Below are 20,570 nucleotides of genomic sequence, written 5' to 3'. Positions count from 1 at the left end.
ACTTCAAAAAGCCCATTTGTCACAGTTCTATTTGTTTATACTTATAGTCATTATACGTAATGCAAATAGGTGAGCCTCATTTCCTACTGGCTGCATACACAGAATAATTCAAACATTTGTTAAACTCATAATACGTGCAAAGATGGTATGGAACAGTGGATGGTATACTAACCTGACGGGCACTAAGAGCTCTGCTCAAGGCCAGGCTTACAGGCAGAGTGATCCTGGACAAATCACTCTCTCAATAATATCAGGCAACTTTCCAAGACTATAATTGGATGAGGAGGTATCAATCTACTTGGTTAAGAAAATTTCCTCCCTAGGAGTTCACTATGGTCATGAAATTACAGATCCTATCCCCCAAAAAATACCCTTATAAGGCAATGTAAATGCCCTACAGCCCTTATTTTGAAAGTAAATACTAACAGAAATTGAATCACTAATTTGCCTGGAATCCATTTGTTCTTACCCAAAGAAATATGGAATTTGCCCCAAGAACCTCATAAGTGAATAAGTTACGTGGATACATAAATCCTTTAAAAAACCAAAGATAGACTCAATAGACTTGAAGAAAACAATTAACTTTCTTGAGCTAAGGACCTAACACATTAAAAAAAAATACTTAAGAAGCTATGCTTTGCTTCCATGGGATCTTAAGCTACTAGTCCCTTTCAGGCACAAATGATGGAACTCAAGGACTGCAATCCCAAATACCATGTAATCCCATGAGGATTTAAAAGAAATACCAGGAGTGGCATCTAGGTGGAGCAGTGGATAGAGCACGGGCCCTGGAGTCAGCTAGGTAATTATTAAGTGTCTGAGGCCACATTTGAACTCAGGTCCTCCTGACTCCAAGGCTGGTACTCTATCCACTGCGCCACCTAGCCACCCTTTAAATTCTTTTCTTACAACAACTTTGTGAGCAAGTAGTAAGCCATATAGCATTATGTAAATTTTATTTCCGAGGAAATAGAATTGTTCAGAAGTTAAGTGATTTACCCAAGGACACACATAGTGACAAATGTGGGAATTCAAGATTACAGAAGACTGACTCATCTATGCATCTTGACTCCAAAACTGTGTTTACCCAGTATACCATTTACTACCTAGACTTTGACTCAAAGTCTTACTATGTTTTTAATGATTCTGAGTAGAATTAAAACTCCTTTGCCTATACCAAGGTTTTCCCAATCTTGTACCAAGTCTGATCTTTCCAACCTTATCTCAAACTACTTTTATTGGTATACACTATACTCCAGCTAAACTGGACTATTCCCCATGCAGTTCTTTTTCAAGGATCACAGGATCATAAATTTAAAGCTAGAAAAGGTCTTAAATAAAGGTCACTGAGTCTAACATACTCATTTTGCAGTTGAGGAAACTGAAGCCCAGAGAAGTTAAGTGACTTGCCCAAGATCAGAGTACAAATAAGTGTCTGATGTAGGATACAAACCTAGGTCTTTCTGACTCCAAGTCTAGTACTTTATCCAGTACACCAGCCATCTGTCTCATAAATCAAATGCTTCATTTTCATGGCTTTTACCCTGCTCTTTCCTGTGTCATGGCTGTCTCTTTATCTCCCCAATCCTATCCCAATAGGCTACACTGAATTTCCACCCATCCTTTAAAGTCCAACTCAAATGCCACCTCTTCCAGAAAATCCTTTGTGAGCCTTCCACTTTGTAATATTAACAAAGAATCTCATTTCTGTCTCTTATATATTCATCATGAACAATTTCACATAAAATAAAAAACATTCATAAGTCTTTATTTATGAAGAACACTATGCTTAGTGCTGAGGTAAAGATATATTTTAGATAATATAATCACCTGCCTTTAAGGGACTTAGAATCTAACAAGATAATGGTTTTTTTCTGAATATCTTATATATCCATTGGACTATAAGCTCTGAGAAGGAAGGGCCAAGTCTCATCTAAACTTTTTATTTAAATGATTGCTTGGATTAGCAATTTACAAATTGAATTAGTAAAAGTTGAACTCAATAAAATTAAAAATACTAAAAAGTAAATAAAAATCTTATGGCACTAAAAAACTACTGTAACAGAACTACATAATAACAAAATAGTGAAGACTAATAAAAATAAGCTGTATTTATAAATCATAAACAACTCAATAAACTCACTGTGGTTCTTAAATTCAAAACTAGATACCTACTGCTATCTTTGTAGACTAATAAAATGCAGGCAATGATCTTCAAAAGTTCAGCAATGACTACTGCAGTAGATGACAAATAACGAGGCCCATCTTCTTTCAAAGTTCTGGAATAACGCATAGTAAGAACCAAGCTGGTAGTCTGAAAGACCAGGATTCCCAAAGAAAGGTACTTTAAATTGGGAGACATGGCCTCTTCCTCATATACCTGAAAAAAAAAATAAAAGCAGAAGACAACAACTAATTAGCCAAAAATACAAAGCATAAAAATAAAAAACACATTAAAAACTAATGAAAAAATGAGTACAGTATGTTTGGCACTGCCTAGTTACCAAGCTTTCTATGCTTCTGGTTCCTCTACAACACAGAATAGTAACAAAGATGCTCAACTTGTTTATTTTTAGTCTCTTCTATTTCAACCTGTCTCACTGGATTCATTCATTCATCCTTTTGGTTCAGAATCTTCCTTAGATTTTGCCTAAACAACAAGCTACCTGTTTTACTGTTTTTTGAAATACCTTTGAAATACCTTTTGAAACACCTTTCTGTTTTTTATCTTCTTTGATTCTACTAGTTACATCAAGTAAATTCCATATAAAAGTTTATTTCACAACATATTCACCCCCCAAAATAATTCTTAGCCCCAACTTCAATCTGTGTCCACTGGTATAGAGCAGGTGTACTCTGGAAAATTTAAAGCATGTTTCTGAGGACAAAGGATGAGCATCACTGCTGTATGAAATTAAATATTAGCAAACTATATTAGATAATTTAACAAAACTTGCAAATTCCAAACTCTTTTCACTACAACACTCTTTGGGGATAAAAGTACATCTGTCTGTTCAACTTGAACTAGCAGGAAATGGTAAATATTTTTATGCTGGTGAAAAAGTATGAATCAATAAAAAAGAACTTAATGAAAGTTCATATTACAGAGGAAAAAGTAAATACTGAATGTTTCTTGTACTAGTCAACTGGCTTATGGTATGGAACTAAACACTTCTATATAGGCTCAAGTCATATTTCAAAGTTCTATCAGCTAAAGAGTCTTTAACCCAGAACGACAGGATTATATAATTTTAGACCTGGAAGGAACCTTAGAGAATTTTCATCTTACACATGAACAAACTGATACAAAAGTCAAAAGATAGTCACTGGAAAAGAAGGAACAAGAACTTGGGTTTTCTAGTCTAATATTGTTTCTTTCCATGATACCACTTTAAAAGTCCTAGAAGCTTTATAAAATCCCAGAAAAAAATCTGGGCCTATACTTCCTGTGTTAGAGTAATATAAAAGAGAACTAGGTGCCAGAAAACTACTTTTGGCACAGTCATCTAAATCTCCTGGAAAATGACAAATACTGATTTCAAATCTGTTCAAAGAATTTTGTCTTTCTAAAGTACACCTGAGGACACAATGCACTTACAACCATGGTAATTCCACTTTTTTTTTAAATACAAAAGGTCAAACCCTAAGTCGGGGTGCATTTTTTTCCAATTTGTATATCTTCTCTTTTCCTCCCATTTTTTGCCATCAATACTCAAGCTAAATTAAAGACCATTTTTGATAAACAGATACCATTTTATAATATAGTCCTTATCAAGCCTTTAGAGTATTTTAAAATGTATATTAAAAATACATAATTTCTGTTTTTATAAGATCTTACAGGTTAGTTAAGATACTAAGAGAGCTACCATTATGCTAAGTAATACTAAAAAGAATAATTTTACTTGCTAAACCACCAGTGCCATGGAAGGGAAAGGAAAAGAGGCTGACCTAGAGATTTGGGAAACTGGTTAGCTCATTCTTAAATAAAAGTGTCTAAACATTCAAATAAAAAAAACAGTATATAAACATATTATCTATAAATAATGATATGTCATTTGACAAGCAATTTATCAAATTGCCCATCCATTTTCAGAGGGAAATGGGCCTCAAAAGTCTTCCCTAGTACAACCTATACTTGAATGGTAACTTCCCTCATATATGAATTCACTCTATAAATTGAGTTTAATAAAAAATTAGAGAAAGAGATTGAGTTGCAGAAAATATCCAGTACTTTTAGTGATCTCAAACTGATTACTGCTACAAAATCACCCATAGTTTTATTTTTAGCATAAAAAATTCTCTCAGTGATACTATATGGTTGCAAATTATGCATCATAATCATCAAAAAATTAATAAAATATTATATAAATATAATAAACAAAATAAGACAAACAGCAAAGATGCTTATTAAGATATTATAATATCCACAACTTCCACTTAGAATAAGACACTGGCTGAAAATACGAATGACAGAAAAAAAGTGGGCTAATCACTGCAACTTGAACAAATGGCTTGAATGGTGGTAGACTGTGACTCTAAATAAATTAGACATTTAAAGAAGGCTTCCAGGTTGATCAGCAGATCATCTGTGGAGAATTGTTGGAAAACATGGACAAAAATCTCAAAGATAGAGTTTTGAAGGAATTTCAATCTGAATCAGTGGAGGAAGTACCCATGCTGCTAAGTAAAAAAAAATGGAGTCACCAAAGTATCTGTAAGGTTCAACAAAGTAATATGCTGGTCTTCATTTAATTTCTAAAGTAAAATAAAAATGTCTACTTTGGCAACATTGAATGTGGACAGCAAAAAACTATGAAAAACAAAGTAAAACATGTCTTTATATTTCTATTACTTAAATGGTTTTTTCCCATATTAAAATCTTTAAATTTTCTTCCAGACTAGTGACACTAAATTTAAATTTCTACTTTAATGTCTTACTTTATTCTCATTTTAATTTCTGCTCTTACTGCCATTCTTGGTCTTTTTGTCATGTTAACCTTCAATCTTCTCCCCAAAGTATTCTTTATTTCATTAAAAAGTATCTGTAGTGGAGGCAGCTAGGTGGTGCAGTGGATATAGAGCACTGGTCCTGGAGTCAGGAGGACCTCAGTTCAAATCCAGTCTCAGACACTTAATAATTACCTTGCTGTGTGCCTTGGGCAAGTCACTTAACCCCACTGCCTTGCAAAAATGAAAAAAAAAGTTTCTATGATCACTTACTTGCTATATTAGGGGATGGGCAAGGTCAAGAAAGGAGGTAGAAACATATGGAACTCTATCTAAATCTTACAAAAAAAATTGATGTTGGTGCTAGCTTCAGCAGCAAATACTAAAATTGGAACAATACAGAGAAGATTAGCATGGCCCTGCACAAGGCTAACATGCAAATTCAGGAAAAAAAAATGAATGTTGAAAACTATCTTTTTTTTCCCCATTTACATGTAAAAAAGACTTCTGTTCACCCAGGAATTTTGGAAATCTGTATTTGTAGAAAAAGACCCAGTCTAGTTATTTTGTCACTAAATCACTGAAGCTCATTTAAGAAAAGAAGAGATCCCTTCTAATCCCAGTGGGGGGGGGGGGGATTAATTGGACTACTGCAGGTAACAAGGAAAGAGGCTATCTCCCTGCCCATTCTAAGAGATACTCAAGTTCCTAAAGTCACTTTTGTCTTCTTCAGAAGAGAAAATCTCAGTATCTCTTTACATCTCTCAAACATTCTTTCAAACGTTGATACCTAGATAATCATATACTGTAATATATAAAATCAAAAGGTTCTCCACTTTCTCTTAAAAACAACTTCCTTTTAAATATTTCTTTAAAAATCCAAATGTTAAAGATTGAAAAATCTAAAATTGAATTTCTTTGATCTTTCAGCTCTAAAATTAAAAAAATATAACTATTTGAGAAACCTCATTTTGAGTAGTAGCAGAAATCTATGTAAGTTTTAAGTCTGAAATATGCATTATCTCTTTTAAATAATTTATGTGAGTACTTTAAAAATCTATCAGCAATAGCAAGAAGTTAAGGAGAAACAAAGGAAAGACAAGACCTCAGAGTCATAACCACCTAGTTCAAATCCTATCTCTGACACATACAGATTATATGACCCTGGGCAAATCACTTATCTTCTCAGGGACCTAGGCAGAATGATGACTTATCCCACTGATGCAGGAAGCTTTCTCACAAAGAATTCTCTACCCTGATAAAACCACCAGATCTAAAGAGAAAAAAAACCCCAGCTTTAAAACTGCCACAGATATACATAACAATATAAACTCAATTACTAACACTAAACTAATTTTTAAGCAGGATCAAGTTTGCATTTACTATAAATTTTTATATTTTTGTTTTAAAATACATACAACATAAACCATCAAAAATATCACCTTCAAAATTAAAGTTAATATTTTATCCAGAATTGTCAAACAGCTCAAAATATAAATCCCAAAATGTTTTCTCGATGAAATGAGTAGAAAAAGTTAATACATACAGAAATGTTGCTTCCAGTTGTAACTTTCATCCGATTATCTTCCATGATTCACTCCACAATGTTATCAATTTAAAGAAACTGTAATCTTTTTGCTGCTAAATTAAGATATGAAATTAATCATAAACAAATGCCCTGACTCCTAACAGAAATATGCTGCATATCTGTCATTAAATGTCACAAAAGTAGACAAAGTATCTCCAATATCTAGCAGTAAGAGAATATTTGAACTGAGGAGTAATCCTTTCCAAAAGTAATGCAGAAAATAAAAATAATCCAAATCAATTTTTATATAAATAAAAGTAGTTGATATTAGTAGTTAGTAAAACCCATTCAGTTACCATGAGAACAGCATATTGACCTCTATTAAATTCCTCTAGTCCTTGTTCCTGGAAAATAAATCCTGCTTTACTAACTACTCTTTTGAACAGCTACCCTAAAACAATCCACCTATTTTAGTTGCTAAATACATCCTATGTCAAACAGTTTTCTTTTATTTCTCCTTCCTTTTTCTTCTCAAAAGTATCAGGTGTCTGTTTGCCTAAGAAAACATTACCAGGATCCACTTATCTAACCTGTGCTGTCAATCAGTAACTTGTTCTTTCAAAGGTAGCAGTTTTTCTACAATCAGGTGAAGGTAATCAAATTATAGGTACCTCCTCTCCGTGGGAAATGGGTATGGTATTTTAATATTCCAATTTTGAGAGACCAGAACTATGAAAGGTATTATGATCACATTGCTAATGCCTTCTACAAAAGAAAATTATTTCCATAATGTCACTGCAGAGAAGAAAATATAGAAGTGCTTTTCAACATCTTCTTTCAAACTAGAAACACTTTTGCTGCATTATTACTTAAGTAACTAAAAATGACCAAAATCTTATTCTCCTTGAACCAGCTGTGCTGTAGCGTAAAGAGCACTGAATTTAGAGTGACAATACCTGGTTAAAAAAAAAATACCTGGTGTGGAATCTAGCTCTAATTATTAGTAGCTATGTGACTGAATCACTTAGGTTTTCTCATCCTATTTTTTGTCCGTAGAAGAGAAATATTATTTTTTTGTAATTTATGTTTTTCAGTAGTGGCTATTTCAGTTTTCTTGGCAGAAATACTGGAGTGGCTTACCACTTCCTCCTCCAGCTCATTTTACAGATGAGGAAACTGAGGCAAAAAGCATTAAGTCACTTGCCCATGGTCACATAGCTAGTGTCTGAGGGCAGATTTGAACTTAGGAATCTGAGTCTTCCTAACTCCAGACTCAGTACTCTGTCCACTAAACCTAATAAAACTATACAGCTAATAATATTATACAACCTAACTTACTAGTTTTTTTTGTAAGGGCTTCATAAATCTTAAAGAACCATTAAAATGGAGGTAGCAACTGGACTACCCTTGAACACTAAACCAGCTTTGAAGTCAACTATTGGTGAAGAATAATATCTATTTAATACCATACACTTCAGAAGCTCACACCAGAGTGTTTCTTTTACCAAGCAGAGAGCATTTCCAATAAGAAAACAAGAACATAACTAAATAACATGGCAAATAAGCATAACAAGATTTTCCCATAGACACAGTCTTCCAAGGTCTATAGGTTACCACATCAGCAGTGTGGGATGGGCCATGGCATATACAGCTCACTTCTCTGAGGGAGTAAAGTTGTCCATTTATTTGGGTGATAACCAAAAACCCCCAAACCAAAAAATTACACAATGTCATGGCTTTCATATAAAATTCATTTATAAATGCAATCTAAACATTTAAAAGTTTTACAACCCTGAAGAACCAATCTGTTTTCCAAAGTGTTGCTCTACATAAATTAGTTACCCTAGAACAGGGCATCCAAAATATGGCCTGCAGTGCGATACAATGTGGCCCTCTGGGTTTTAATTTTCACCTCGCACTTTTGCCTGTCGTTGATGACCTGCGTTCCCCCACTTCTAAGAAGTTATGAGGCAACCTTTTAAATCTAAGAACCTTGGCCCTGGAGCCCTCAATTAATTTTTTTTTGTTTTTGACAGGCAATTGGGCTAAGTGACTTGCCCAAGGTCACACAGCTAGGTAATTATTAAGTCTAAGGCAGATTTGAACTCTGGTTCTCTTGACTCCAGGGCCAGTGCTCTATCCATTACGCCACCTAGCTGCCCCTCCCCACAATTACTTTTAACACTTTAGATGAGCTCAAAGCATAAGATTTACCTGATATTTGGTATAGTTATTGTACTGCTAGGTAAATAAGGAAGACACTGAAAATACAGGATTGGATTCTATTAAATATTTTTTACCACTTTTTTAATATGACATTCTAATCTCATTAAGAGAGGACTGGGGAATATCATTCAGAATATAATTACAGAACAGAATCATGCATCATCATCTATGCCCTACAGAGGACTTCAATTTGAAAACCTCATAGCATTTTCATATATACCGTCTCAGTTTGTCCAAATAACTAAAGACAGATATACTAGGTTTGCAGGGAGTTTAAATAACTTTCCCAATGATAGAAGCAGGTGAAATTTCTCTAAATGATTTATTTTGAGAAACAGCATGGCACATTGGATAGGGTGGCCTCAAAGCTAGGAAAATCCAGGTTCAAGTCCCACCTCTGGCAAAGATAACTATGTGACTCTGGACAAGTCACATGCAGTCTAGAAAATTCCAAAAGACTAAGTAGCAAAGATGATTGCAAGTTGCAGTGGTAGAGTGAACTTCCTCATTCAAGAGAATTAATCAAACCAAATAGTCCCTATTCTTATGACTTGCTTCAAAAATATTTATCAGGCTTTTACTTGAAAGAGGAAAAAAATGAAATAAAGAACTGTATTATATGCTCCTTTGGCTATAAACTATATTACTCATTTTTGTAGTTCCCTCACAAATAAGTGATTGTGGAAATGAATTAAAGAGAGTATTGCTACTCTTTATTAGCAACATGACCTTGGGAAAATCACTTATCCTCTCTAGAACTCAGTTTCCTTACTCATAGAATTAAAGGACTGTACTAAATTTGCTCAACAAATATTTGTCTTTCAGTTTTATAAAAATCTGTGACTCTTAAATCCAATGTAAAAAAAAAAATAGATGAAGGAAAAGCTTTCACAGGAAGTAGATATACTGGAGACAATACAGACCAGCTTCTTATTCAGATAGAGACTGGACTAGATAAACTAAGTGGTCCCATCCAATTGAGACTCAATTCACTATTATAATTTTAAAAACCTAAAATGAATATAAAATATAATTACATATTGAAAGTCAAAAAGAATTATTTATCCTAAAGGGCAGGAGTTAGTACAGTTTCTGGTCACCAATGCTCAAATTCATTCACTCAACAGGTATCTATCAGTTGAGTGAATGTTGTAAAACAGACCTTATTTTAAATAAAGGAATACAAAGACAAAATATGAAACTGTCCCTACCTTCAGTATGTCTAAAATTCTGAGGAAAAACCACCTTGTATACCAATAAATGTGAAATATATGCAAAATAATTTGCAGAGTTCACTAACAACTATGACAATCAGGAAAGCCCTCTCATAAGGGATGCTTCATGTTTTAAGTAGTTTAAAACTCTATTTGTAACATCTGACTATTAAATGACACAAGGTACAACAAGTTCAACTCTTCCAAGTTCACAGTAACATACTGGACTGGAACCCAAAAAATAAACCTGATCAAATATCAACCTGACACCTCAGTTTTGGAATACAAACAATAATCCAACAATGCCATCTTATTTTAAGCAATTCTTGTTCATCTTTTCCCATAAATCCTAACAAAGGAACTACCTAACCCATTTCTCATCTGATACTTTTAATAATTACATAACTTAGTATCAAATTAATATAACTGCAAAGAAAATTACTTATTTAACACACACACACACACACACACACACACACACACACACGAATTTTTGTTAACAGATAAACAGAACAAGTTTCATGTTGGTTGGTCCCTGTCCTTCATTATCAAAGACCATGTTTGAGACAAATTACAGTGTATCCTACTACGACTGATCAGACCAATAAGAGTTCAGAATGCTCTACCACAGGTTGAGCACAAATAGTCCATGTAAACACCTGGGGTGGGTATTCTAAACTTATGTATGTCATGTTTCCTTTGAGCTGATTCAATTCTGCCCTTCTCATAGAGTGCAGCACTCTCATTGATGAGAGCACGCCACACTGGTTGTTCCTGGGCCAGTGTCTCCCAAGCTGTACAATAAATTCTAAAGTTCTTTAGAGGGACATTCAGAGTGTCCCATTATCGCTTCTTCTGACGCCCTTGTGGGCACTTGCCTGTGAGAGCTCTCAGTAAAATAGTCTTTTTGGGTAACCATACTTCTGGCATTCTAACAACACAATCAGTCCAATGCAGTTGCACTCTCTGTAGCAATGTTGGAAAGCTAGGCAATTTAGCTTGAGAAAGGACCTCAGTGTTTGGCGTCTTCTCCTGCCAGGTGATCTACAGAATCTTTCTAAGACAATTTAAATAGAAGTGATTCAGTTTCCTGACATGGTGCTGGTTGACTGTCCAGGTTTCAGCACAACAGTTCATGGATCTTCAGCTTGGTAGTTGGTCTAATACCTTTTCTCTTCCACACTTTCTTTTGGAGTCTCTCAAATACTGAGCTAGCTCTGGCAATGCATGTATCAACCTCATTGTCAATGTGTACCACCCTGGAAAGGACAATGTCAAGGTAAGTGAACTTGTCCATAGTATTCAAAACTTCTTTTGCTGTAACTAATGGTTCCACATAGGGATGGTGTGATGCTGGCTGGTCAATCACCTGTGTTTCCTTGGGTGTATACTGTTAGATAAAAATTAGCACAAGCAGCAGAGAATCAATCCATACTTTGTGGCATCTCAGTTTCAGAGGATGCACTGAGAAGACCATCATATACAAAGAGAAGATCATGAATCTAACACTCCCTCCACTTTGGTCTTGGCTTATATAGTCTTTTCAAGTTGAAGAATTTGTCATTAGTGCAGTAGCTGACCTTGAGGATAAATTCATCCTCAGTAATGACAATTGATATCATGGCTGAAAACATCATGCAAAAAGCATGGGGGCAAGGACACAAACTTGTTTCATTTCAATGGTGACCAGAAAATCTTGAGAGCATTGTCCACTCCAGAACCTGGGCATGCATGAAACTGATACCGATGAACTCCAGGCAACCAAATTTTAACATAATTTTCCATAAATCCTCATGACTGATAGTATCAAAGGCCTTGGTCAGATCTACAAACGTTGTATACAGATCTCTGTTCTGCTCCTGTCATTTTTTGTGGAGTTGTTGAGCTATTGACTGTTCCTCAACTTGTTCTGAAGTCACACTGGCTCTCAGGGAGGTGATAATGGCTGTCCTTCATTCTCAAAGAAGACTATGACATCAGGGAGGTGATGCCATGACAAGCAGATGAACTGGTTTTGAGTGAGGAGATCCTATGCTAAGTCACCAGCCCCACTTTCTCCTCCAGTCATCTGAATCCAATGGTAAGATATGAATCAGGATGACTGGAGATGGCCCTGGATGTGAGGCAATCAGGGTTAAGTGACTTGCCCAAGGGCATTCAGCTAACAAGAGTCTGGATTCGAACTCTGTCTTCTTGACTCCAAGACCAGTGCTCTATTCACTGCACCATCTATCTCTTACCAGCAATGACTAGAAGAGAAACACCCTGTGATTGTCACAGGAAAATCCATTCTCTTTACCTTTATAGAGATGGAAAATGGCGGTATTCATGATTTCTTTTCCAGGATTGAAATTTTTCAGGTTATATGTATTAGTTTGTAGAAAGCCTGCCAGATTATAAAAACACATTATGTTTATTGTTGTTTTTTATTTATGTGCTTGATAGAATTTCATTGTTGAAATTCAAATGCTTAATTCTTTGAAAAGTACCCTCTTCAAATATAAAATAGCTACTCCCAAACTCAATGTCTCACAAGCATATGTTATAGTAAGACAGACATATAGACTGGTTTACATAAAGAAAAATCTCCTTTAACAGTACCAGGCACATAGCAGGCACTTAATGTTTACTGATATATAATTCTTCCATATTATTTTTAATATTTAACATCTGGGTAAATAGGTGACACAGCATGTCATGCTAGACTTGGGAATCATGGACATCTGAGTTTAAATCCTGCCTCAGACACTTACTAGCTATATGATCTTGGGAAGACACCCTTTGTGTTAGAACCTCAGCTTCCTTATCTGTAAAATATAACACTACCTGTCTTCTAGGGTTGTCATGAGGACCACTGTCCTCATGTAATAAAAAAAATTGTTTTGTAAGCCTTAAAGCTTCCTTCATACTTACCTATCTGTACTTTTACTATGAATTCTTAGAGGTTGGGGCCTAAATTTGAAGACTAGCTCTTTGGTCATACAGGACAATATACAAAGAAATTCTTCCCAGGCATGGTGTTACATCAGGGTATGTGATGCCTAATATAATGACAATGAGACCTTCAGTAAGCATTCAACAATCAATAATGAGAAATTTCTTTACAACCTCCAAAAAGTCATTTCAAAAGTTATTTGGATGTTACAGCTGCTTTATTTAATCTAAGAATTTAAAAGTAAAGCTTCCTTTTGAATTTTTAAAGACCTTTCTTTCAAATATTTACATCTCGCTAATGTCATTTGTTGATATGATTCATATAATCTCTTATATGTAAACGGCAATTATTTCTGCTTTGATCAAAAATTCTGAGGATCTTTCCCTCCCACATAGATTTGAGGGGTTTTTTTGAATATGCAAAAGACTGTTCTTGGATTTATTTTTTTCTAATAATCTGAAAACAATGAGAAACCTTAAGCAAAAGTGGTCATTCTTGGCCTCAGCCTCATCTCTCCCTTACCCAGTCTTAATCACAGAATAGTTGTTTCAGTCAAACTGTGATCTGGGATAGACTTGAGAGTAAACAGGTCAAGGTCTACCCCCTATATCCAAGGTCATCCGGTTGTCCTAATCCATATTTGGCCATTGGATCCAGATACTACAGGAGGAAAAAGTGAGGCTGATGATTTAGCACAGTCCCCTTCACTCAAATCCAAATCATGTGCATATCATGGCAACATCTCCCTAATATCAAAGGACAAACAAACAACAATTCTCTTAAATAACCTAAAAGCTAACAGGCTTTTCAAGTCAACAAATGACTACTACCCAATATTAGGAAGATGTGAAAAAATAACTAGTATTGATCATTTCTGCCTGGTGATTTACAAGTGTTGTGGGCCTGAGTGCATGTTGATAACCCTGGTTCACTGAAATTTCCCACAATTTTCTAAACAATTTCACATCAGATGTCAAAGATGCTCTTGCTTTTTTCTTATTTTTAAACTGGCACACAGTATATGCTTCATTAGTGTTCAGTAAATCGATTTTTTTTGTTCTTTAGCTTTCACAAGGCAGTGGAGTTAAGTGACTTGCCCAAGGTCACACAGCTAGGTAATTATTAAGTGTCTGATGTCACATTTGAACTCAAGTCCTCCTGACTCCTGGACTGGTGCTCCATCCACTGCACCATCTAGCTACCCCCCTAAATCGATATTATGAATGGACATTTTAAATACCGAAAAGATATTCAGTTTCAAGAACATAAAACAGTAACAGGAAATGCTTAAAAGTTAAGATCTTCCAGTGAAAATAATTTTTATAATAGCTGGGGCGGCTAGGTGGCGCAGTGGATAAAGCACCAGCCCTGGAGTCAGGAGTGCCTGGGTTCAAATCTGGTTTCAGACACTTAATTACCTAGCTGTGTGGCCTTGGGCAAGCCACTTAACCCCATTTGCCTTGCAAAAACCTAAAAAAAAAAGATTAATAGCTAGCACATTATATGCATTATATGACTATTTGTGACTTCAGGCATAATACATGCTAAATTATGCCCCCAATATATACATACACATACATGTGTACACATACACATACACACACATGTATACACCTTGAAATGATAGGTAGGTATGGTTTTCTGATAACAGATAAATAACAAAGTCTCTATTTTTGCAATGCTCTCTGGTTTGCAGGTACTGATATCCTCAAAGACTTGGGAAACAGGCTTCAAAAGGAGATGTCTCCCTGTGCTGCTTATCATGTACATGGAACTGAGGTTCTGTTAACTCCAAGGTTCATTTTCTTCTTTCTGCTATCCCATACATCCTTCCTCTACAATATCACAGGGTTTCACCTTTTCTTCCAAGAAAATCTTCAGCTATTGGTTTCCAAACACTCTCTCCTTGTTATCTCTCCAAATTGAATTCCTTGCCAGTTTGGTTTTTATAGAGGTTTTGGGGAGTCTCCTACATGGGACCTATATAGAAGACTCTCTTTTTATTACTCCATAGAAATAAGCATCCCCCATAACCAGGGATTGTTGTTAAATGTTTAATCACCAGCTCTTTGGAAAGAAAAAAATGCTAAGCATGACAGTTTTAAATCAAATTTGCTTTATTAACATTTTCTCCATCACTTTAAGACTAAATAGTCAACAAATAATAAAAAGCAAGCCCTGATTTATAATTGATTTCCAAAGTGTAACAATTCACTCTGGAAATTTAACAATCTTAAAAGTCAGTATAAGCCACCACTAGCATACCATTAAGAGGAAAGTTTACAAAAGCAACTCAGGTTCTATCAGAAAATGTACAGAAAATTAGGCCTAAGTTATTTTTTCCATCCTCTTCTTTGCCCTGACTGAATTCCTTCTTTCTTCTTGGGAAACAGCCAGCCACATCCTATCTGGACTCAATATTGGATCTAATTCAACAGCTTTCCCCTCTATTCCTTAACTCTAAGGATTGAAAATTTAAGTATACAGTTTTCCCTGGATTTTTTGCCCTTGGGTTTCAGGCCTCACAATTGCCTACTCATACACACATTATTTACTATACAAATAAGGGTTTTTTTGCTGTTGTCAATCTGCACTGAAGAGATATTCTTGTGAAACACTGATCAGGGAACAGAAATCATTTGAAGAGAGGGAGTTTACTGGAGTATAAAGCTGAGCCAGAAAGAAAAGTAATCACTGACTTTGAAGTTGTCTGTCACCTCAATTTTTCCCATTAGGTGGAAGCAAGGAAAGGAGTCACCAAAGAATACAAGTTTGTATAGGAAAAAAAACAAATGAATCTAGCTATACTTTTGTTAGAAATGCAAGAAATACAAGAAATTCAGTCCCTGTAATTCTGGGCCAGAGATTTGTCTAGGACAGTAAGTGAAGGAGCCAAAACCTAGAAGACAGAACTATCTACTGTATTGGGGAAAAAAATGAATTTAGTATGATGAAACCAACCAAGGCCAAAAAAGAGAAATATAGACAAGATAGAATGTTCAAGGGCCAGTCTTACAAAGTCCTTAAAGGGTGAACTCACAGCCAACTTCTTATTCTGGGATCTAGAATCAAGATTACTTTTCAAAAGGTCCAGGACTAGTAGATCTAAGGTAAGGCATATACTGACTATAAATGTCTTCCTCTCCTAATGCTTTAAGGGAATCTTCCCTTAAAGGGGGCTGAAGGGAGGGGGAAGAATGCAGAAAAAAAGGATGGATACCTACTGGAAGCCTGAGGCTCCAACAACACCTGAAGCTAAATTATGGAAGCACATTCAAAAAGGGCTAAGACACTTAACAGCTTATCAAACTGAATCTGGCACCCCAGTTCAAGCAAGGCAAACTAGCAAATCCCAAAGATAAGACTCCAAGGGCAAGACTAGGAAGAATTACTCAGACCAAAAATAGGAAATTCGGAAAGATAAATTACTAATTTCTTAGTAAGGATTAACTGCTAAAAGTGTTAATGTTTTCAGGGAGCCATCTTCTCCAGAAAAACTGGAAAAGCCTGATTTGTCATGAACCAAGGCCAAAAGGAGAGGTAGTGGCAAGGAACCAATAGGAGGTACCAGCAAGTCAAACTATAAAGGATTATTTGAGAAAAAGGAATGAGAATCTCAGGGCAGACGTAGATTTGTGGCGTCTCCACCCTCAAGTTCTCTTTCTAAGGACAGAAAAAAGGTACCTACAGATAAACTTGCTTTTTATTCCTCAAATCTATATAATCTGGTGTACTGTCCTTACTTTCCAGTTAGTTGGTTCTTGTCCTTCATTATCAAAGAAGACCAAAATGACATCACTAAATTTGAGACAGATTATAGTGTATCCTACTGTGGCTGATCAGAGCAAAAGGGGCTCAGAATGCTCTACCACAGGATGGGCTACAAATAGTCCATGTGAACAACTGAGGTATTTAAACTTATGGAAATCACGTTTCCTTTGGGCTCCTTCCATTCTGCCTTCCTCATAGAGCACAGCCCCCTCACTGATGAGGGCACATCACGCTGGGTGGTCCTGTGCCAGTATCTCCCATGCTGCACAATCAATTCTAAAGTTCTTCGATGAGACCTTAAGGGTATCTAGGTATCACTTCTTCTGACTCCCTTGTGAGCACATACCTTGTGTGAGTTCTCCATAAAAAAAAGTTTTGGCAAGTATATGTCTGGCATTCTAACATATCCATCTTATCATAGTTGCATTCTGTGCAGTAATGTTGGCAGTTTAGCTTGAAAAAGGACCTAAGTGTCTGGTATCTTTTCCTGTCAGGAGATCTTCAGAATCTTCCTAAGACAATTTAAATGGAAGTGATTTGGTTTCTTGACATGGCACTGGTAGACTGTGTAGTTTCACAGGCTTACAGCCATGAGGTCAACACACTGTCTCTGTAGACTTTCAGTCTAATACCTCTTCTCTCCCACACTTTCTTTCAGTCTCCCAAATACTGAGCTAGTTCTGACAATGCATGTGTCAACCTCATGGTCAATGTGTACCTCCTTGGAAAGGACACTGCCATGGTAAGTAAACTTGTCCATAGTATTCAAAACTTCTCCATTTGCTGTAACCCATGGTTTCACATATGGATGGCATGGTGCTGTCTGATGGAGCACCTGTGTTTTCTTAGCATTAATTATTAGACCAAAATTAGCACAAGCAGCAGTGAATCAATCCGTACTTTGGGGCATCTCAGCTTCAGAGACTGCAATCAGTGTGCAATCATCTGCAACAGAAGCTCATGCACCACACTCCCTCCACCTTAGTCTTGGCTTGTAGCCTTTTCAAGTTGAAGACTTTGCCATCAGTATGGTAGCTGACCATGTTCATCCTCAGGGAAGGCGTTTGATAACATGGCTGAAAACTACAAACACGGGAGCAAGGATATGGCCTTGTTTTACTCCACTGGTGACAGGAAATATCAAGGGCATTGTCCACAATCCAGTTAGTAGAATTGCACAGACACACTGTGGAACAAACCAACATCTTTTCCCTCACTCAGTTTCTTATTCTAGCCATCTAGCTATTTAGCTAACATTTTCTTGGCATTTAACTTCCTAGCATGGTGCAAGACTTGTTAAAGCACTTTACAATTATTATCTCATTTGTTGCTCAAAGGTAAGGGTCATCAGCTCCTCAGAGGTAAGTGTTACGATTATCATTGCCATTTTGCAGAAAAAGCAAAAGGTAGTTACGTGACTTGTCTTGGATCATATAGCTAATAAGTCTCTGATGTGAATATTTTTCAGTGTTCATGTTGATCAATCAATGTGAACTTCTATTTCAATATATAGTAAATAAAAATATGTTTTATAACCACTATCAGCAGAGCCATGCACCACCCTCAGGCACCTCTATTATAAAGGAAAATACTATATTTATATTGTATGCAATTTCATCTTTCAAATACTAAATCAAATTAAAACTGAGTATGAGAAAACAGCCTTGTTCTAAATCCATTTGCAAATACTCTAATTTCTAGACCAAGAGAAAATATATACTTTTTTAAAGGTGATTCAATTTCAATTCAATGCAATAAACTTTTTTTTAGTAGTTATCAAGTTTCAGGCACTGATTTGGGCACTGGAGATATGGAGACACATATAAATAAAGTACATCAAAAGACATATCAGAAACAAAAGAGTGTTAGAATGCTGATAACTAGATGGGTCAGAAGAAAACTTCCTTAGAAGGTGGTTCCTACCTGGGTTCAAATCTGGTCTCAGACACTTAATAATTACCTAGCTGTGTGGCCTTAGGCAAGCCACTTAACCCCATTTGCCTTGCAAAAACCTAAAAAAGGAAAAAAAAAGTGGTTCCTGAGCTTTGGAGGCAGAATGGAGGAGGCATTACATTCCAGGCAGAAGGGAAAGCTTTATGCATGTTGTTGGATGTGAGAAATATAATGCCACATTCAGGAAGCAGCTAATAGTTTGGCTAGAACATAATAATAATAATGACTAGTAGTTTTATAGAATATTTTAAAGTTTGCAAAGCATTTATCTAATTTGAATACATATGAAATGCCAAGAGAGCTGGGATCCTGATTCTGGATGGCTTGAGGAATCAAAGAAGTTTTGTGCTTCATTCTAGAAACAACAGTGAACAGGAAAACAATGTAGCCAGATCCAGGATTTAAGAATATTAATGTGTCAACCATATTAAATATGGATTAAAGAGAAAAGCAACAGAAGTAAGGAGACTGAAAAGACCACTGCTGCTAGAAGTCAGGCAAAAGGTGATAAAATCCTAAACTAAAATATTAATGATGTAAGAGGAAAGAAGAACATGGATGCAAAAAAGAAGTTGTGAAAGTAGACTCAAAAAGTCTTAACAGTTAAATATGGTGGGGAGGAGGAAATACTAACCACTACAAGTAGACCTCATATTCTTTTTTTTTTTAAGGTTTTTTGCAGGGCAAATGGGGTTAAGTGGCTTGACCAAGGCCACACAGGTAATTATTAAATGTCTGAGGCTGGATTTGAACTCAGGTACTCCTGACACCAGAGATTCTGAATTTGCAAAGAGAATTTGGAGAAGAAATGGCTCTAGGGAAGCAGTAATGGGTCTGTTTGGGATATATTAGGAAGAATTCTGATAGTTTATCCAGGTGGAGCTTTTTAAGAGGCAGCTGACAACTGGGATCTGGAGTTAAGGGGAGAAATCAGGAAAGGATATTCTTGTTTTGGAGTCACCTTCATTAAAATGATAATCGATTACAAAGGAAATATTATCATTAAAGGAGTAGAAAGAAGACAGACTGGGGAGGACAACTGAGGTTGGCAAGGAAACAGGCAAATATAAGAGAAAAGATATATAACAATAACTTGAAGTGATGACAGGATCAAGTAAAGGGTTTGCACCATTTTGTTTCTAAGAACAAGATAGAAGGGCAACTAGGTGGTATAGTGGATAGAGCATCAGCCCTGAAGTCAGGAGGGCCTGAGTTCAAATCCAACCTCAGACACTTAATAATTGTCACTTAACCCCACTGCCTTAAATAAATAAAAATAAATAAAAAATAAAAGAACAGGATATATCTAGGCAGGTGGCAGGAACTCATTGATAAAGAGAGATTAAAGATAAGAAAGGGAATAATGGAGAAGATTAGACTCTAGAATTAAAAGAAAAGGATGAAACAGAACAAATGTAAAGAAACTGAACTGCTCCTATCAAGGAAACTATTGTTTCTCAGAGACTGGAACAAAGGAAAAAAGAATGAGGAAAATAGAATAGTTTGGTGGTGTGGAGTGAAGTCTGGACAAGTCATTAATTTTTAAGTAAAATAAGATTTCAGGTCCTCTGTGGAGAGGGAAAGGTGATGAAATAGTGTCATAGCAGCTGATGAGAATGGGATAATTAATCAGGGAAGGAAAAAAAGGATTGACCTACCTAACAGTGAGGGGCTCAGTTTATAGCAGATAACAGAAATAGGTGGTGGACTCAGTTGGCTTGGTACACAAGCAAGAACATAGGAATGAGAAAGGTAAATGGCACAGCTAACACAGGGCTTCAGTTTGGTAAAAGATAAATTCAAAGGTAAAGAAAAGTGTATATACAAAAAAATACAAAGATACAAAATTACAGCATCAAGACTGGAGAAATTTGAGGTGAGAGCAAGGGTGCTAGATTAAGAAAATTGGGAGGGATGAAGGAATTGGAGATCAAGGTAGATATAAGATAAAATGGGCGAATGAAGTGAGAGAAAAGAGGTTGTGATTGGAAGCAAA

General features: G+C 35.9%; 1 protein-coding gene and 1 non-coding gene across 3 annotated transcripts in view; one reads left to right on the top strand and one right to left on the bottom strand.

Moving 5' to 3' along the window:
- Nucleotides 1-20,570, bottom strand: part of SLC35A3 (solute carrier family 35 member A3) — a 60,468-nt gene that overhangs the window by 37,668 nt on the left and 2,230 nt on the right. The window contains exons 1-2 of one of the 2 annotated variants that reach the window (XM_074188254.1): nt 6,494-10,210; nt 2,176-2,380 (exon numbers count right to left, since the gene is read on the bottom strand). In XM_074188254.1, the coding sequence (XP_074044355.1) occupies nt 2,176-2,380; nt 6,494-6,538 (250 nt within the window). In that variant the 5' untranslated portion in view covers nt 6,539-10,210. Of the gene's footprint in view, nt 1-2,175; nt 2,381-6,493; nt 10,211-20,570 lie in introns of those variants that run through there. The other variant, XM_074188255.1, reaches the window with a different exon arrangement.
- Nucleotides 5,310-5,411, top strand: LOC141490259 (U6 spliceosomal RNA). The gene has a single exon (XR_012469116.1). It is a non-coding gene; the product is annotated as a U6 spliceosomal RNA (small nuclear RNA).

Source organism: Macrotis lagotis, chromosome 5 (genome assembly GCF_037893015.1).
Source record: "Macrotis lagotis isolate mMagLag1 chromosome 5, bilby.v1.9.chrom.fasta, whole genome shotgun sequence".
Lineage (NCBI taxonomy): Eukaryota > Metazoa > Chordata > Mammalia > Peramelemorphia > Peramelidae > Macrotis > Macrotis lagotis.
The sequence above is the reverse complement of the archived record's forward strand: the minus strand, read 5'-3'. Positions and strand labels throughout refer to the sequence as shown.